Source organism: Echeneis naucrates, chromosome 3, assembly GCF_900963305.1.
Source record: "Echeneis naucrates chromosome 3, fEcheNa1.1, whole genome shotgun sequence".
In the NCBI taxonomy this organism is placed as follows: Eukaryota; Metazoa; Chordata; class Actinopteri; order Carangiformes; family Echeneidae; genus Echeneis; species Echeneis naucrates.
In genome coordinates, this window is record NC_042513.1 from 24,067,247 (window position 1) to 24,085,417 (window position 18,171).

General features: G+C 40.9%; 1 protein-coding gene across 1 annotated transcript in view; it reads left to right on the forward strand.

The window, feature by feature from the left end:
• Positions 1 to 18,171, forward strand: part of hcn4 (hyperpolarization activated cyclic nucleotide-gated potassium channel 4) — a 57,488-nt gene that overhangs the window by 11,494 nt on the left and 27,823 nt on the right. Inside the window, exon 2 of the mRNA XM_029498629.1 lies at positions 7,470 to 7,893. Within this exon, the coding sequence (XP_029354489.1) occupies positions 7,470 to 7,893 (424 nt within the window). The remainder of the gene's footprint in view (positions 1 to 7,469; positions 7,894 to 18,171) is intronic.

Consider the following 18,171-nt stretch of genomic DNA (forward strand, 5'->3'; position numbering starts at 1 on the left):
GGCACCAGGTAGAGCCTCTTCAGGCTACACAAAAAACAGAGCATCCCTCTTATACGAGAGGGGGACAGGAAAGACAAACTATTGTTCTCGGTGGATTCCCTGATTACATCTGGTCAGCTTTTAAAGTGGCTGCAGTTATTTCATGTTTTGGTCAGGGCTCTTAAGTAGACTCTTAAAGCCCACTCTTGAACTATTCACAGTTGGATTATTTCAACGTGTGTTCATCTTGAGTGCTTGAGTGTCAGAACATCAGAAGATATTGCAGCAGGTTATGATACAGGGATGGTTTTAATATGTTTTAAACTATTAATGGAGAACCATCAATAAAGAAATTCGCTGTTTCTCTAAATACATCCACTGATCAGCTGTAAAGAAGCATCAAGATGAACATGCATATATGATTTAGTTGAATACAAAACCTATACTGCACTGAACACTGAATGATGGCAGTGGCACATAACTGCGGTGCTTCTTCTATTTTGTTTGAATTTTTTTGTTACCTGTAAATGGTCAGACCTCTGTCTGTTGGAAAATGTGTTGTACTGCAGCGGTTGTGACATTGGCCTCAGCATTGTCTTTCTGTTGGCTGTGTTGAATAACAGTCCCAGACAGAGCTTTAGAGGTGAATGAAAATTCATACGCCGTACCCTTTCCCTGATGCACTACCGTTGAACCCCTTGTAATCTTATTTATGGACCACTTTTAGCAGCATTAGGTAAGTGACTCCTTTCATTTGATTTTGTGTCTCCGCTCCCCTTTGCCGGTATTTAGTTTAAATCCCTCTGTTTTCTCTTAGCCTGAGGTTGGGGAGATTTGCCTCTTCCTCTGATGAAATCTTCTTAGCTGAGGTTTGATAAACCAGTGTGCCTCACCTAAATATAGCCACCTGCGACTGCACAGCCCCAGTGTCAGTGATGTGCTCGCAGTGCGCCTGCTGGCTGTGCTTAGCAAAGGCTGCACCATTATGACAGTTCATTGGAGCGGATGACAATAAAAATAGGATTAACCTTTTTAATCCAATGTAATGTTTTCTTCTAAACGCTTAAATCTTGATGTATTTTCCAACTGGCTTCTACATATCCAATGTGCTGCTCTTTCATGGACAATATTCAAATTATTATTATTATTATTATATATTTATTTATTTTTTATGAATGCAACAGGTTGCACATGTATTCCTATTCAGAATGACAGGTTTTATCATAGATTGCCATTCCCTGTGGCTATAAGGAGCAAATTTTTTTTTCTTAATTTAATTCTTAATTTTTATTTAGTCTAATTTATTTATTCATTCAAATTGACATTGGACTTAATAGAGCTTTTATTTTTCTGACATTGTCCTCTTTAGGGGTTTTTATAACTCTTGTTAAACTGGTGGTATAACTGCTTTTCACAGCTAAAATGCAGCTGCAATGGAAACTAGAACAAAACAGGAAAAAGAAATAATTCGTCATAATGGCTTTTAAGAATTATCTTGAATTATCTTTTTTTTCCAATTAATCAAAATTTGTGCACAGAAATGTTCTCTGAAAAATTGTCAAAGATGTCATCAGGACAGTCCTGTAAACTGTGATGTTAATAATATCAGTGGACCTGCCACAGTTTTCAAGACTAGTTACCCATGGTTAGCTGACTCTTGGTGCAGATCTTAGAGAGGGATTGACTATAAATGCTGATCTGAGCTTTTGGTTTATGCATGTTGAAGACACATTATCTCAGAAGCTGTTAAAGTTTATACTTTATTGAGTTTGTCCTACCAGAGACCTTATACTCACTAACAAGAACCAGGCTGATGTCACAAACCATGCAGATGAATTTGTGAGTAGCCTTTCAGCTTCTGAGTCTGTGTTCAGTGAAGTCTTTGCATCCAGCAGTAATATTGCAGAGAGCTTGATAGTCACACTTTACAATGTGAACATTCCAGCTCAGTTCACTGGCTAGGAGAAAAATATTCATTTGTTGATACAAAAATCCCCCTTGGTTTAATGTTGGTTCGTCCTTTAACAGTCTACAATGGATGTTAAGAGCTGAATGTTGGTAACCCATGTTGTCTGAAGCAAGTCCATACTTGACTATTTTATCCTCTTAGGCATTTGAGTTAGACTTTCACATTTGGCATATTAGAAATTTAGTGAGCTTTGGTCAAAAGTGGTCCAGTGAATTTGATCAATAACATCTAGCCCATTTGTCTTTAAGCCCAAAATAAAAGTCCTTCATTGTCTTTGTTATTGATCACATCTACAACAAAACAAAGTGAACATGACCTTAAACTTTCACTGTGACCTTTGCCCAAAAAAATAGAATTCAAGTTTGAATCCAAGTGGGAGTTTGAACTCCCTCCCGTTGGTCTCGAAATATCACATTCAAGAAAACCAAAGCATGTTTTGTGAGGTTACTGAGTCTTGACGTTTGACCAGCAGATTATAACTGCTTCATATCTGAGTCAGAGGGGCCATTTTTTGCAGAGTTTGATGGTTTTTCCCTGAAGAGTTCTCAAGTTATAATTCTACAAACTCTGTGGTCTTGACTGGTCTGTCAGAATCTAATCAGTTCATCCCCAAGTCCAAGTGAATGCTCGTGCCAAATCTGAAGAAATCCCCTCCCTGTTAGTTTGGGGTATTTGACATGGGGTCATGTGAGGTGACCATCCATAGTTCATGTATTACTTTCTGTAGATTCGAATCAGTGCACTACCAGTGTAGAAAAGCAGTTGGAGGGAACAATGTGCTGCTGTGAGAGAGCAGCACATAAAACCCATATTTTCAGACATGTTTAAAAGATTTCCAGTGAAACTAGCCAATGTCCATTTTAATGTAGTGTTCATTTAGGCAACCCAGTCCAATAAACCAGATTAAGGCATGTGACTAATGAGCATAATTCTCATTTAATTGTCAGTAGTTTCCTAGTCACAGAACTCAAATGTATTTCTATTCTTTCTATGCATTTGAGGAAAAGTCTAAAGTGATTTGGTATATCAGCTCGGATTTATGGGAACTGTGTGTCGGCAGGTGGAGGGGCTGTGCTGATAAAGTGTGCAAATAACATGAGTCACAATCTCAGGCACATGGTGAATTACAGCTGTACCTCTGAGCAGGAACCCCAAACTAATCTTCAGAGAGAAAATGAGAGCAAATCCACAGACACACATGCGCAGCAAGCAAATGAATTATTCAAAACAGGAACTGTTGCAAAATGTAATGTAAAAACAGTTACATTTCAATCATTTAATCAGCCCAAATCACATTTGCAATGCACACTGCATTTGTTTTTATCCTCATGGAAGTGTTACGTGGGAGCCATTGTTTCTCTGCTGTTCCCATTCAGTCAGCATTAAATGCTGTTTGCAGTTTGTACCTGGAATGACAGATGATCCGCTTGCGTGCTAGCACAAATGTAAACAGGGTTGCCCACATGCAAGCGCAAACACAAACGTACTCCACATGTATACACTGCACGTTCAGCACAATACAAGTCGTTCTTTCACTTAATTTAACTGTCGGCAGCTCTGGTGGCAAAGTCTCCATCCATCTCGCAGCCCCTTTCAGGAGAGAAGCTTAACATGTGATCAGACACAATCTGAGAGTAACAACTTGTTCTTGCTGGGCCGCCTGCTGGACGGCGGCGTGGACGGTGGCTCAGTCCCTTCAGACTGCGAAATGTCAGGGTTCCCTTCATCACTACGGTGAACCCTTAGCGCCATAACGAGTTTGGTATCAACCATTCCACTTTTTCTCTTTTTCATTGCAGTGTTTCTCGGTTTTATGCCCTCCACGCCGGCAGCAGCCGTGGCCGGAGGCATTATGTTTTTGGCTTGTCCAGCCGGCCATAACTGCCATTCTTGTGAACGTGGTGTCGCCTTGAGGGAATTTCTTCAGATTTGGCACAAATGTTCACTTGGATTCACAGACTAACTGATGAGATTTTCATGCTCAAAGGTCAAAGACCAAGATCACTGTGGCCTCATGTCCGCCCCATTCTTGTGAACGTGATATACCAGGAATGTCTGGGGGGACTCGCATTACATCTGGCACAAACGTCCATCCAGGACCGTCCGTCAAGTATGAACTGAATACAATTTGATTGTCAAAGGTCACTGTGACCTCACAAAACACATTTTTTGCCAATAACTCAAGAATGAATGGCAAAATACATTGAATGCCTTTTTCTTAAATTCCCTCACAGCATTCATGATGTATATTAAATTAGTGTGGACAGAGCTGGATGCAGCTGCATTGGTTAGCGAGGCATAAACACGAGACCCTAATCCCGGTTAGAAATTGGTACTTATCCCTCAAACTCATCATTGTGTCTTTTAATCTCTCTCACGCTCACCAAGACAGCTCTTTATTATTGAGAAAGCAAATTTATTATTTACTTGCTGTTATGTTGTGCCATGTTATAGTTTTCATTCATCCATTCATTTCAGTCATTTTATATTAAAATGTTAAATTAAAAATTATTTTTTTTTTATGATTAAAATGTTTCTTTCTCTTGCCACACCTGAGAGTATTTGCCTCCGTATCATCTTCTATGGGTCACTGTATTTTGTTTTTACTTTATTCCAAGGCAGGCGGCCCAGCACCGCACAGGGTGAGTGTGTCATTTGGGATGCACACAGAGAGATGAGGGATTGCTTCATGTCTTTGAAATGTCCGCCTAACATTGGGCACTTGCTGAACTGTATTTATAGAACAACGTTCTTCCATGTCAGGGTCCCAGTGCATAATAAAACACAGTAAATGGATCCTTGCTATGTTTAGGTGCCTGACCTCCATTAGGAGGCAACCACAAGTTAAAAGGATAAAAAACATGAGCATTTGCTCTACACATTAACAAACTCAAACACACAAACACGTGCATGTAAAGCTCCATGTAAACATGTACATGTGATGCATACTGCGCTATTCTCTTGCTTCAATACAAAACAGCAGTATTTGGGATGCTTTTTGTGTTAATTAAAGTAGGAAATACATGTATCCAGAAGTTCCATGATATGAACGTGATTTATTATTTTCCGTGTTGGTACGTGCCACGCATTTCCCTTTGTATTTAAACAGCCGCCATTGTTAATCTCACCAATCCCCACAGTCCTATAAGTGAGGCCTGCTCAAATAGGTGGCAGCAGTTGTGCGAGCAGGATGTTCAGAGGTCTTAAGCGGCATTCTGAGCTCTTCTCTGGTGCTATTTTTCTATTTCTTTCACTCTGTTTGCTCACTCTGTGATTCAGATGGCATCATTTAACATTTCTTGTTGCACAAGCCAGACATCTTTCAGTCCCCCATCTCTATGAGAGTCTTGGTATCATTGGTAAGTCACTGAAATGAGTTCATACGTGTGCTGTGTACAATTTACACACATTCTTGCAGAATATGTACATGTTTTTATGTACATATTCACTAAATCAGTTTTCCCATCAGTTACATATTATACATTTTAGTATTTCTGATTTGTTGCAATGATGCTACTGAAGTGCAAAGACACTGGTAGGGTCCTTTTCCAGAGATAGGTTTATCTGAGACTAACCAGCCAACCATCCTTGCTCTGTTGCAAATCGGGTGACAGACGAAGGATTTACAGTTAATTCTGATATCGAAAGAAACTGAATATTTTCGTTCACTGCTGGTAGACCCAGTTAACTGCTGGCAGCACACGCACATCCTATTATTAAGTTGTGTAGCTCAAACAAGAGCACGGGCCATCAAGCATTTGTTATATTCAGGAATGTAGCAATATGAGGAACAAATGTCATTACCTGCTTGCATTTCCTCCTTTTTTCTTGTCCTCTTTGTGTTTTAGTACTAACAAGAGCAAACACAGTGTTGTCAACGTCTGCCTAAATATACCTCCACTTGACAACAAGATGGAAAAGTAGATTTCCTTTTACTGTGAAGAATTCCAATTACTGTCACTGTTTTCTCAGTGTGTTTTTGTCCGTACTGTATGTGTGTGTGCGTGTGTGTAATCGACGTGAAACTGAGATGTGTTTTTGGTATATACTGTATACTAACGTACACATGTTTAAGTGTGAGATGCTTCTGTAAACTGTGATCTAAACACATTTAAACTCAAGCATCTGCTCAGTCATGTAAAGTCAGTCCAGATGTATGTTTTTCAGGCAATGAGCAGTGAGTTTCTCATCTCCAGAGGGAACAAACTATCATATGGTGAATCGAAGATTTTCCTTATTTGAGATATATCTATTATTAGCTGTGATCAAGTCTGCAACCCTTAAAATGAAAACGATAACATTTATTTAATAGCAATACGGTTGTGGCAGCATCTGCAATGCAAGTACTTTAATTTTAAGCGTTAACTGCAATTTCACCACCGAAGGAGACACAAGGACGCAAAGAGAAAACAAGATTCCCAACAAAGTGTCATGAGGAGAAAAACAAATAGAAGATCCCAAAGTGCTTTTTTGTTTTCCATTTGGCTGGTGAGGTTGACAATGAGTGCCAAGCAATTAATAAAATTATAAATGAGGTTTGGCGATCCTTCAGTCCGCTGGTAACCCTTCAGTTATTTACAACGTACCATGAATGAACAATGAAATCAATAGACAGCAGCTGCCACGAGGAAGTGAATGAGCAATGATTACTTGCGGCAGCATTCAGACAAGGTTGCAGTAAAAATGCATCCTTTTTTTTTTTTTTTTTTTTTTTTGGGTCCTGTTCTTGAAATTGGTTTTGCACAGACAGATCTTTATGGCCCAGGCTGGGTAAATCATCCCAAACTCACCAGGCCAGTGCACCGATCAGTCAGGCTTCATGGTGCAATCTCCGGAATATCCAGGATGCATCACCCTTACCACAAAAGACCCGATCTGGATTCAATTACCAAGCAAGAGTGCACAGAGAATGTAATTTATATCCAAACTCTCAGGCTTAGAAGACGGACGAGGTCACAGTAAAGTCTGTAATTAACAGTTAACCCTCATTGACCTTTGAGTTGAGATTTATGGGTCAAACACAAATAGCATGTGAAGCCGTCGACTGGGATGGTGGGAGGTTATATGTGTTTGGTTACGATGTGTGTGTGTGTGTGTGTTTGCTTCCAACACACTGCATAGCACCCAAAGGTTAAAATAGAGTAGTGACACGGAGACCGTTAAATTACATATCTGTCATGTAAATCTGTGGTTTGATACATGAACATTTTATATTCCTCTGCCCTGTGAGCCAGGCGGCCACTGTGTGTTACAGTTATAAAAAATAAAGTCACTTTCAGAAAATGAGGTTAAAATGAATGTGTATATCCATCAATACTTTTACAAAGTGAAATGATGTAAATGCAGAGTATTCAAATTCAGTTTAAGTGTATCTGTGGTCTTGTACCATTTACTTTATCTGTATCATGTATTGATGAAAAAAATGTTTGGCTCGAGCTTAAGTATATAAAACAAAATCTTTTCACTGTAGCGTTCTCTTTTCTCATCTCATTTCTGCCTTTCTCTGTTTCCCCCTAACAAGGTTTTACTGGGACTTGACCATGCTGCTGCTGATGGTGGGGAACCTAATCATCATCCCCGTGGGCATCACGTTCTTCAAGGACGAGCACACGCCCCCCTGGATCGTGTTCAACGTAGTCTCCGACACTTTCTTCCTCATGGACCTGGTCCTCAACTTCAGGACGGGTATCATCAAGGAGGACAACACAGAGATCATTCTCGATCCGCAACAGATCAAGATTAAGTACTTGCGTAGCTGGTTTGTGGTGGACTTCATCTCCTCCATCCCCGTGGACTACATCTTCCTCATCGTGGAGACGCGCATCGACTCAGATTTCTACAAGACAGCGCGCGCCTTGCGGATTGTCCGCTTCACCAAGATCCTCAGCCTGCTGCGACTCCTTCGCCTCTCCAGACTCATCCGTTACATTCACCAGTGGGAAGAGGTAGGAACGTCCACCTCGGCCAATACACTCCAAGCTGATTACTGATGTGTGTGTGTGTGTGGTTTTGACTTGTTCTTGGCAAAGTAGATTCCCTCGATGTCACCACAGAAACAGAGAAAGACAGATTCAGATACAGTAATATTAGAATCCAATTTGATGAAGCAGGCTGCACGGCGGCATATTGGTTAGCGCTGTTGCCCCAAAACAAGAAGGTTGTAGGTTTGGCCTTTCTGTTAGGAGTTTGCATGTCCTCCTGGCGCTTGTGTGGGTTTCCTCCCGCCATCCAAAAGCATCATGTTTGGGTTAGTTGGTGACTCTAAAGTGTGAGTGGTTGTTGGTCCTGCGATGGACTGGCCATCTGTCCAGGGTGAACCCCGCCCTCACTCGATGTGAGCTGGGATTGGCTACAAACGCCCCGTCCCCGTGACCCGGACACAGATAAGCAGTAGAAGATGAATGAATGAATGAATAGATCCGATGAAGCTAGTCAAACACATGAGGCATCATTTCCTAACTCTAATTAGAATCTAAATCGTATTCCCATCCAGTGTAGCTGCCGCAAGAGTGTTTGCGGAGCCCTGCATTTTCCCCTGAAAAGGAAATATGACTAGATGCTGCTTCTGATTACATCCACTCTAGAAAGGATTGAAGAGACTCTTTTGCAGGACCCCAGTCACCAAGATCTTGATGAGGCTGGGATGTTATTAGCATTTTCTCTCTGGGTGCCCATCCAGCTAGCAGTGGGACCGCAGAGCCCAGAGAGGCTTTGCTGCAGTGCGAGCATGATTATAATTGCAGCAGTAATTAGAAATATTCCCATTGCTCTCACTAGATGGATCCCGTTGTTTCGTCTCAGTGGTAAAAGGTGCGAAGTGAAGAATCTCAGTGTGAAGTCAACAGGAGGACAGTCCACTGGAGACTCATACAGGACAGCCAGAGGTTATAGAAGGCAATGTTTTCCGCAAATACACAAACAAGAGATTTGTTATGTATGGAGCTCTGTCACAAAATAAGGGCAAACACTGGATAATTCAGTAAATGCAACCCATGAGGAGGAGAACTGCGTCTCGGAGGCTCAGTGGTTTATAATAAACTACTGTTTGTCATTCCAAATATCCTCCCTAAAAATAACCAAAGCCCCCTACACGGCCGTTCTTCTCTGAGGCAGTGGCAGTGCAGGGTTGAGGCTTTAGTTCAGGGTTTAGTGTCTTGATGAAGAGTGCTTTGGCAGAATCTGTGTGCACGGTCATAATACAGATGTTATAGAAGTGGCCTGGCACTGCTGCTGTACATGCTGTTATTAGTGTCAGGGATTAAAGCAATATTTTCTTTACTAGTCAGATTGTGTACATCCAGACCTAGAAACCATTTACTGGATCAGTCCTGCACTCAATGGGAGCAGCCCATACATCCAGTGATTCACTAATATTTTACTGGACCCCAGACAATTAAATTAGCTGGTTACCCAGAAATTATTTTGGTCTATATACAGTTTTTTCCATGTGGTAATAACTTTTTCACTTTATGTGAAATAAATTAATTTGCTATTAAATCTCAGTTTAGGTGGGTTTAATTAATTGATTTAGAAAACACAAGCTCTATTACAGTACAGTATTACAAAGACATTATAGGCTTATATATATATAAGCTTGATTCTTGCATACAAATAAAAAATGACAAATGATTTCTCTACACACCACATTTTGTCTTGCCATAAGAATCAAACGAGCATCACTGTAGTGGTAATCATTGAATAACGTGTTTGTGAAATAAAGCGTGGTGTCCTTCGTGTGCTCACCTGAGTGCATGACATTACAAGCGTAACCGGAAAGTTTGAATAGCAAGCTGATTGGCAATCAGACCACAGAAGCCCCAGACCTGCCCACAGGCATTAGAAAAGTTTGTGGTTTTCAGATATTCATCTGGCACTCTGGGTGGAACAGTGTATATAAGTGTGGTGACATTAATCATGCAGGGCCTCTGTGATGCCATTTCAAAGAGATGAAAAGTTCAAATGAATCACTTGGGGAATATCCGTGTGCCACCCTGTGCCGCCATGCATGCCTGCTGCTGTACCTCTGAGCCCAGAATGCAGACGGGGACACATGTAGTTCAGGCCAACCTCCATTTGAATAGATAGACACACTGACAGTGAGCTGTCACATGTTGAGCCTGCAATAAGGCAACAAAGGAAGCCGAGGAGAGAAAAGGGAGGGAACCAAAGAGAGAAAAAGAACTAGTGCCTTCTGAACCGGCTTATAAACCTCCTCAGGATTTGTTTTTTTTTTTTTTTGTCCTAATTGACCACCATCCCAGACTAGTGCAAAAGTAAGAAAATAAAGGAAAACAGTAAGAGGGGAGGGAAAACAAAATAAAACAAAACAAACAAACAAAAAAAAAAAAAACAACACAACTCACATTCAAAAAACTTGCAAGGGCATTTGGGGACAATGATGACTAGAGCATCTGAAAAAAATGCTGAGACAGTGTGACAAACACACTCACTGAGCCAGCTGTCACTTTCGTGTTTTATCCCTGTTTGGGTGGTGTGTGTGTGTGTGTGTGTGTGTGTGTGTGTGTGTTTGTGCGTGTCTTTGTAAGGGTTTGCTGATGAATGCTAGTTAGGAAGACAGAGCGAAAGGCCAGCTTTGCCTCAGCGCCAGAGTACTCCAGATGTAACCTCACAAAAATGTCATCTGTCACTGCAGAATAACTTGTCACCACCACCTGACTGACTTTTTGACTTTTACTATCGACAGCTACACTACAGATGATGTGTATGTATCTCGTAGCCATTTGAATATCTTGGCAACGCTTCACATTGACCCTGCTTTGATCTACTCACCTGCACATTGAGCTTAAATTATTTAACGAAACAGTATATGGACACATAAATAGACATCCAAAGTTTCTCCTCCTCTGTGTTTCTTCTTTTCCATCAATGTATGAATATGCTGAAAGGCAGCTTTCGCAGTTTTGAGGCAGGATCCCTATGATCCATTACGCTGTGCAATTTTCAGTGAATGCCAGTGCACTTTGTTTGCTACTCTACATTTGGCGCTGCGTACTCCTCAAACATGGCGGAAGCTGCCGACCTGTGATGTCCCACTGTCATCCAAAAAGGCAAAGCTGATTTATTTTACTATTATTTCACAAGTATTTGCAATCCATAAATAGTCCTGCCGAACTCATTTGGTTTTTTATTGTCTCTCTCTTCTCTTTTGTAAGAAATCACAAAAAGACACCTCTCGTGGGAGACGTTGAACAGCGAGCCACGCTGCTTAGTTTAGCAGAGTGATAGTTTCAGAAACAAATTATCAGGATAAGTCTTTTCTCATGTACCTGGCTGCGATGAGTAAAGCTTTTCAGGAAATCAGAACAAGACAAAAGAATAAAACAATATCAGACATACCAAACAGATGGAGAAACGAGGCAGAGCTGGAATGTATTGCAGGTTAAAAGATAACTTCTGGACCAATTCTGTATGGAAGGTATTATTCTAAGGATTACTAAGCCCTACCAGTCTTCTTCATAAACCTCAGGGGACACTTAGCTGTCTCTCACACGTGGTATCATCTTCACCCGTAACATCAAGTGAAAATATGACATGTCTGAGAGAAACAAAGGAGCTGAATTTATAACATATTTCAAGATCTCTGTATCTTTTGGTATATGACTGTGAAAGGAATTGCACCGTAAACTGGCATGCACACAGACACATACATATGCTTTTGAAAATAGTTCATCGATGTGCGCATCTTTTTTGTCATACATGTATGTCAGTTGTGTCATTTTTCTGTGTGAAAGAGCGCATGCTTTCGCTGGCTTAGACTGGCATAGATTATAATAGCATCTCCTTAGAGGAGCACACTGTGTTTGCAGCCTGAAACTCAGACATGTTGACACATAACCACACATTTTTGAAGTGTCCTTGAGCAGCATTCTAAACTGCTGCAGCGGGGCTTCACGTGCGACAACAGAGGAGTGTCTTGGTTGAAGCAGAGAATTTCTTTGAAATTCCACCATGCACCTTATTTTGTAGTTCAGTGAAATTGTTTATTATCTCTGAATCACACCGTTAAAGTGCAATCAGTTCCAGTATTCGCTTTCATGTAGTTTTCCTGTAATCACAGTATGAGGATGTTTTTACAAACCAACAGCTCTGAGACAAAGGGCTGGATAGCCTGTCTTGATTTGGTGGTCCTCGATTTGGACCTTTACTGACCTTTACTTGGAGACTTGCAGAGCAGAAGGAGGTTTCCTTGCAAGATGACCTTGGACGTTGCGTGATCAGCGTGTCCTGTACTAAGACTATTCCAACCCGACTGCACCGAACTTTCATCACCAATCCTCGGCCATCTCTCCAGGTCTATTTCCTATTCTGGTCCTGTAAGTGCTGATCCCTTTGGCTTTTTCCAAACCTCATCCTGATTAATCTTTGTATCTTTTTGAAGACTTCTTTTACTAGTTTTGCATGGCTTTGCATACACCCCAGATCTTTTTCTAGGTCACTTGATGCCATCCTACAGTTGTTGCCTGACATTGGAATGAGGTGGCAGTCATCCTGACCAGCGGAGAGATGTTTTCAACCTCTGCCAGCCGGTACTTTTGTTGTCCCCTGTGTCTTCTGCTTGACCTTGTTCTTATGAGCCACCATCTTTGGAATATTAAGGATGGAAGCAGTACGACACTCAGTGTATCCTTCTGCTAGCAAAACCCTTCTCCTCCTTTTTTTTCTTTGCAACTGAATTGTCCTGGTTAATAGCTTTTTATTGATATTAATTCCTTTTGAATTGCTACTTGTTTTGCCATACAGCTGGTGCTATAACAGGAGGACAGCAATGATAGTTTTTATTAGATTTGCTTCACCTTTTTAGTACCTCATTAGGTAGAATGAGGTTCTGTAACAGGCTGAATGCCATACATGTACTGATGCTAGCATTGTTCATTTATCCTGGAGCAAAATATCTCAAATTAAAATACAAAAGTCAAAATGGTTTCGGTGAGCAAAGTGACGTCTGTAGCTTCAGTCATATCATCTCTGCCTCCACAAAGACTCTAATCCAAACTCCACTAACGCCACCAGTGTCCTTTTGTGCAACTAGAGCACTGCTCTGATCCCACACCGGCTCATGAAATCTCCTGCGTGTTGGTCCCTTTTATCTCAGCTGTCATAAATTAGCTCTGATTGCCTCCTTTTTCTATCCAAACACTCCAGGTTTAAGGGTGTTTTTACAACCGCCATGTTGACAGAATGTTGTCAACAAACAAGGAGGTTTTGGTGGCAGTGGCTATATGCCAGTGATAACACTGTCATGCATAATGATGTTCAACATGGTGTGCAGATCCATCACACACACACACACACACACGGAGCAGATTGCCGTTATGGTGCCTCCCCTTTCTCCCTCTTGTCGGCTTCCTCTTGTTACCTTTCATTGGGATAAAAATAAGACTGTGGCCGGATATTCTCCTCATTGGAGTTGTCTCCTGTTGACGAACCAGTGACTTGGATGAGATTAGTCATCCTGTTAAATCAGATTCAAGGCAGTGCACTAATGACTAAGCTCCGAGGGCTTCCTCTCATCATAGCTGATGCCTTACAGCGCCGTCTCAACTGGCTGACCCGGTAAACGCTGCTTTTAGCGTGGAGCAATGGGCGAAGGCCTTCACTGTGCAGTGTTGGGGGATGGGGGGGAAGAAACATACTTCATCTTATGGTGTGTGGTCAAACAACTTAAAATGCAAGGTGCTCCGCCACAGAAAGTTTGTTAATTTATTGAAAGCGGCAGTGCGTCCATCTCAATTAACATCGGCATCTTGGGTTGTTGAGATTCATGGCTCAGCCCTCCTGAGTGGCTGTGTGTCAGTTCATTACTCAGGCTCTTTCATAAACATCAGCCACTGGGTGGCCCGGTGTAGTGGGAAACTGAGTAAGGCGTCTTTCATTTCCAGGCAGCAAATCTTTACGAAAATATTTAAATAAGTCAAATCAACTAATCAGCCCCCTGCTTGGTGACCCGTTACCTTGGCCAAGGACTGGTCTTTGGGAGATAAGAAAAGGTGGAAGAATAGGTTTAATGGGCTATTATTGAGTGCACAATGAGGCTCGCCAGCAACAGTGACAGGTCCTCAACACTCAGTGAGCCTTGTGTGTTATGAATATCCACAGTGGGTTTGCTTTAAAAACCATTACAACAAAAACGTGTAATCCTGCAAAAACCCAATGGCATATCTTAGCAGGAAGAAGAGTGAAAGGGGTTTTTGTGATCCGAGCCCTCCAGGCCTGTTTAGACAGATGATGGAAGGGTGTTCCCTGTGGTCCACTCCCAGGCCTATTTCTCATTCTCCACATGTGCTTCTTCCATCACGACAGCATGCATGAGCATGACATTTTGGTCGAGACATTTATAGTGAGAAATCTAACCTCTGCCCGCAGTCTGCCTCTAGAATCCACCATCATGTTTAATGATTAAAAATAACACGCATGGAATGATTTAGTTGATGAGCTTGATTACTTATCCCGGGAAATCATGTCTCACTACAACAGGGGAAGATGCAGCATGTGGCAATTAACACAAGCCAATGTACATGCTGAACACATGATGCACACAACTTGGTACATTATTTTCAGGGGGAGGAAAGATGAGAGTGAAATAATCAGCCCACCTATCTTAAAGCTCTCACTGTTAAAATCACTATTTATGTTGCAAATGTATTTTAATTTGTTCTGATTGTTCTGATTCTCATTTGTATCTTTAAAACCACATCTTAATCATACAAACAAGTTATAATGACTCAATGAAAACACTGAGCTCCACTGTGCATGGGTACAGTTTCCTGGAAACTAGAAATCACTCAAATCAAATTAATTATTTTAGTGCATTCAATGCAAAAATATATAATTCAATAGAGAGCTCATTAGGTGCAACAAAAACTGCTAAAATTAAATGTCCACTGTACCAATAATTAAATAACAGCTTTAGAATTGTAGCTTTTACAGTCAAAATTAACATAAACAACACAAAACAAAATAAGGGAAAGTTAGGCAAAATTTTTAATGAAGCATGTCACTTAACAGCATAGCAGTGAAAGTGGCACTGTGCTGAAGACGTGTTGAAGTCAGGTCAGCAGAAAGGGAATCAGGAAACACAAAGTGAGTGAAGCCTCTTGTTTTCTCCTGCGTGTCACGACAGCATTGTGCCAAACATTCATCATCATTAGCAGCGTTAGCAGCAACTGCCAGGTATAGTGCTACGTCGACTGTGTTTGGGCAGCTACCATCAGCACCACGCATCTGTGCTCTCACTAGGATCGCACTCCTCTCATACCATTTGTGTGAGATGACTTAAATCCGCTCAGGCAGAGGGGCTTGTCGGAGCCTGATTGGTGGAAACATGAGTGTATGCCTTAAACACATAACCCTGTTTAGAAAAAACAATAAAAAAAAAAAAAAAATTAAATAAATTAGGCCATTTTCATTGACAGTGGCTGTACTCAGATAATAACAGCAGCAGATATTTAGATAAATGTACTTTATTGATCCCAAACTGGTGCAAATTGTCAGTATAACACAAGCCATTTTTTTCTGTGCTATATGGTATGATATAAGTTTTATTGGTAGGTAAATGGAAGCACTAATATAACAGCAGTATAACAGTATAAGATCCGTTTTTAGAGAAGAGGCTTGGTTAAGGTAATTTTTTTTTGTGTTTCATTAACCTTTTATTTTGCCTTTTTATTTGAAGTGCCTTTGGTTTTTCCCACACAATGACATCCCACCAACAATTGTAGGATTGCCGTTTCATTAGTCGCATTTGTAAAATCACTATATTAATGTCGACTCACCGCATGTGGTGTGATCTGACCCTCGTTTGTGATTTTAAATGATGCATGCAGATTTCGGAGTGCCCTCTCGTATGAATGACGGCTGTGACAAAAACCTTGTAACACTTCGTAGGAAACTCTGGTATTGTATCTCTGTGCGCTCATCAATCAAAGCTGTCTTGGTTATCCTGATGCTAACACTGCCAGGGTCACTCTGTGCCCTGTCCTATTAATTAAAAGAAAGCAATCCATCGTCCTCCATTTAACACACCGGGTCGCTGTGCGTGCAAACAAGTGCATCTGTGTAGTGTTATGTGTCACATGCTTCTTTGGTATAGAGTGTAAATATATTGCTATCAGAAGCTATTCTGAAATTTGCAAGGAATATAAAAATATAATAGAGAGGGAGAAGAGATACTCATTCATCTTTTCAGAATAATGATCCGTTAACAACCTTCGAACAGAACTAATGTTGGAAACAATTTTTGGCAAACCGGAAAGTCTGTTCCTTCTTGGCACGGGTGTATTTGAATTGATTATGGCTGTGAGAGGAGATAGGGGGAATCACGGTCCTCCAGTGACGGTGTATTTTAGTTTACAAACCGGAGATTTGCATGGCATTACCCCGTGACAGCTCTCCAAGGCGCCTTCGTGGTTAAGTGCCAGACGTCCTTTGAGGGCACTTTTACCATTTGACTGTAACAGCCATAGCAGTTATTGCTGAACTGAAATGAACCCTTAAGGTTTCCCCACAAGATACTTTAAAGAAGTTAGCCTGCTGCAGAGCTGAATTTTACTGACACTGGAGAAAGTTTGTTCGTTTTCAGTATATTGAAATGTTTTGGGACCACAACACAAAGAACATTACATTTTTCATATTAAATGTTAAGACCAAAAATGAGCCATTGTTATGCATAATTTTGGATAGTAAAGGTAAATCTTGTTTACAAAGCCAAGCATACTTATGCTACTTCTAAATGTCTTTGTTAAAGGGGCATTATCTCTATAACGGCGGGAAGGAGAACCAGGAGACCGATTAGATGAAAGTTTTTAAAATCTATGTGACGGGGTCTCTGATTGCCCAATTTAAAGTTTCTCCATGCTTTTTCAAATAGTATATTGTGCTGAAATTACCATTCGTGTTGTAATTGTGACTCATATCGCAAAACCTGTATAAAAAAATAATCACAATATGATTCTTTTTGTATAGATTTAATTCCCTTCCCTACTTCTTATCTGAATTCGTTTTTCACTCCTTTCTGCTCCCCATCAAAAGTAATAATGTCCAAAATGGGTAAAATCCATTTTGTAATATCAACATTTGTCATCTGATGTCCTTCCCCTGAACCTAAATATCTGTTTTCACAGCAGAGCATTATGCAGACAGATAAAGCAACACAGCTTTATTCTTCGTCTTCAACAAAATGTGCAGCTTCCTTTTACAGATAGCCTGAGGGTGAATGTAATATAGCAATGGTAATTAGGACTCTTACATAGGTGATTTAAAAAAATGACAATTCAGCATGCCAATAATATGCTGATTGAATGTTTCATAAATTACTTTTTTTTTTCATTTATTTTAAAAGCAGCCTGGTTTTCAAAAAGCTTTTCTGCCCCGTCTGGAAATACGTTTCACAAATGAAAAATATATTGGGCTCTGTGGAAAGGGATACCTCATGATTTAATCAATTGCCAAGAAGTGAATTTACCACTTTAAATGATTGGACATCTCACAACAGTGCATATTACATAACATAACTAATTTATCACAGCGTTTAGAGGAATAGCTGGCTCCTAAATTAAACAAACAAACAAACAAAAGATCACAAGTGAAGTGCAGCTGTGAGGGGATGTGTCGAGAACAACAGCATTTGCTGGATTGATGAAATTAAAAGCCGGGCGAATGATTTGGCTTAGGTGGTGTAAAAGTGCCCAAGGCTAAACATTTTTGAGCAACAGCACAAAGGGAGAAGGAAAGGGACGGAGTAGGCGAGAGGCACGCTGCGATTTGCTGTGAGGGGATGTCTCCATCCGCTCCAGCCTGGCTCCACTGCTTGTCTGGGCGCATTTTTCCTCAGCTTACTTCTGGCTTCATGTCGGCCTGTTGACGGAGCTAAATTGACGTGATTTGATGGTGCCGCATCACCCACACTGTCCCAGACAAACGCAGCACCGTTCCCTGCCAGCTTCTGTCACTTGCGCTCACAAACACACACGCTCACATCTTTGTGCGTTCGGATGGAGACTGAAAAATCAGCAAACCCAGTGTTTTAGGAAGAGGGATTTAAGATTAAAATTTGGCTGACGAATATGATGATGTCTTTATCTTCCTCCTCATCATCACCTACTGCTGAACAACAGAATGAAGATGGAATGTGCCTTCTTAAAAGGCACTGAGTGGGCTTTAATAAGGAGTGAGCGATTAGCAGCATACTCCGTGGTCTTCGTTGG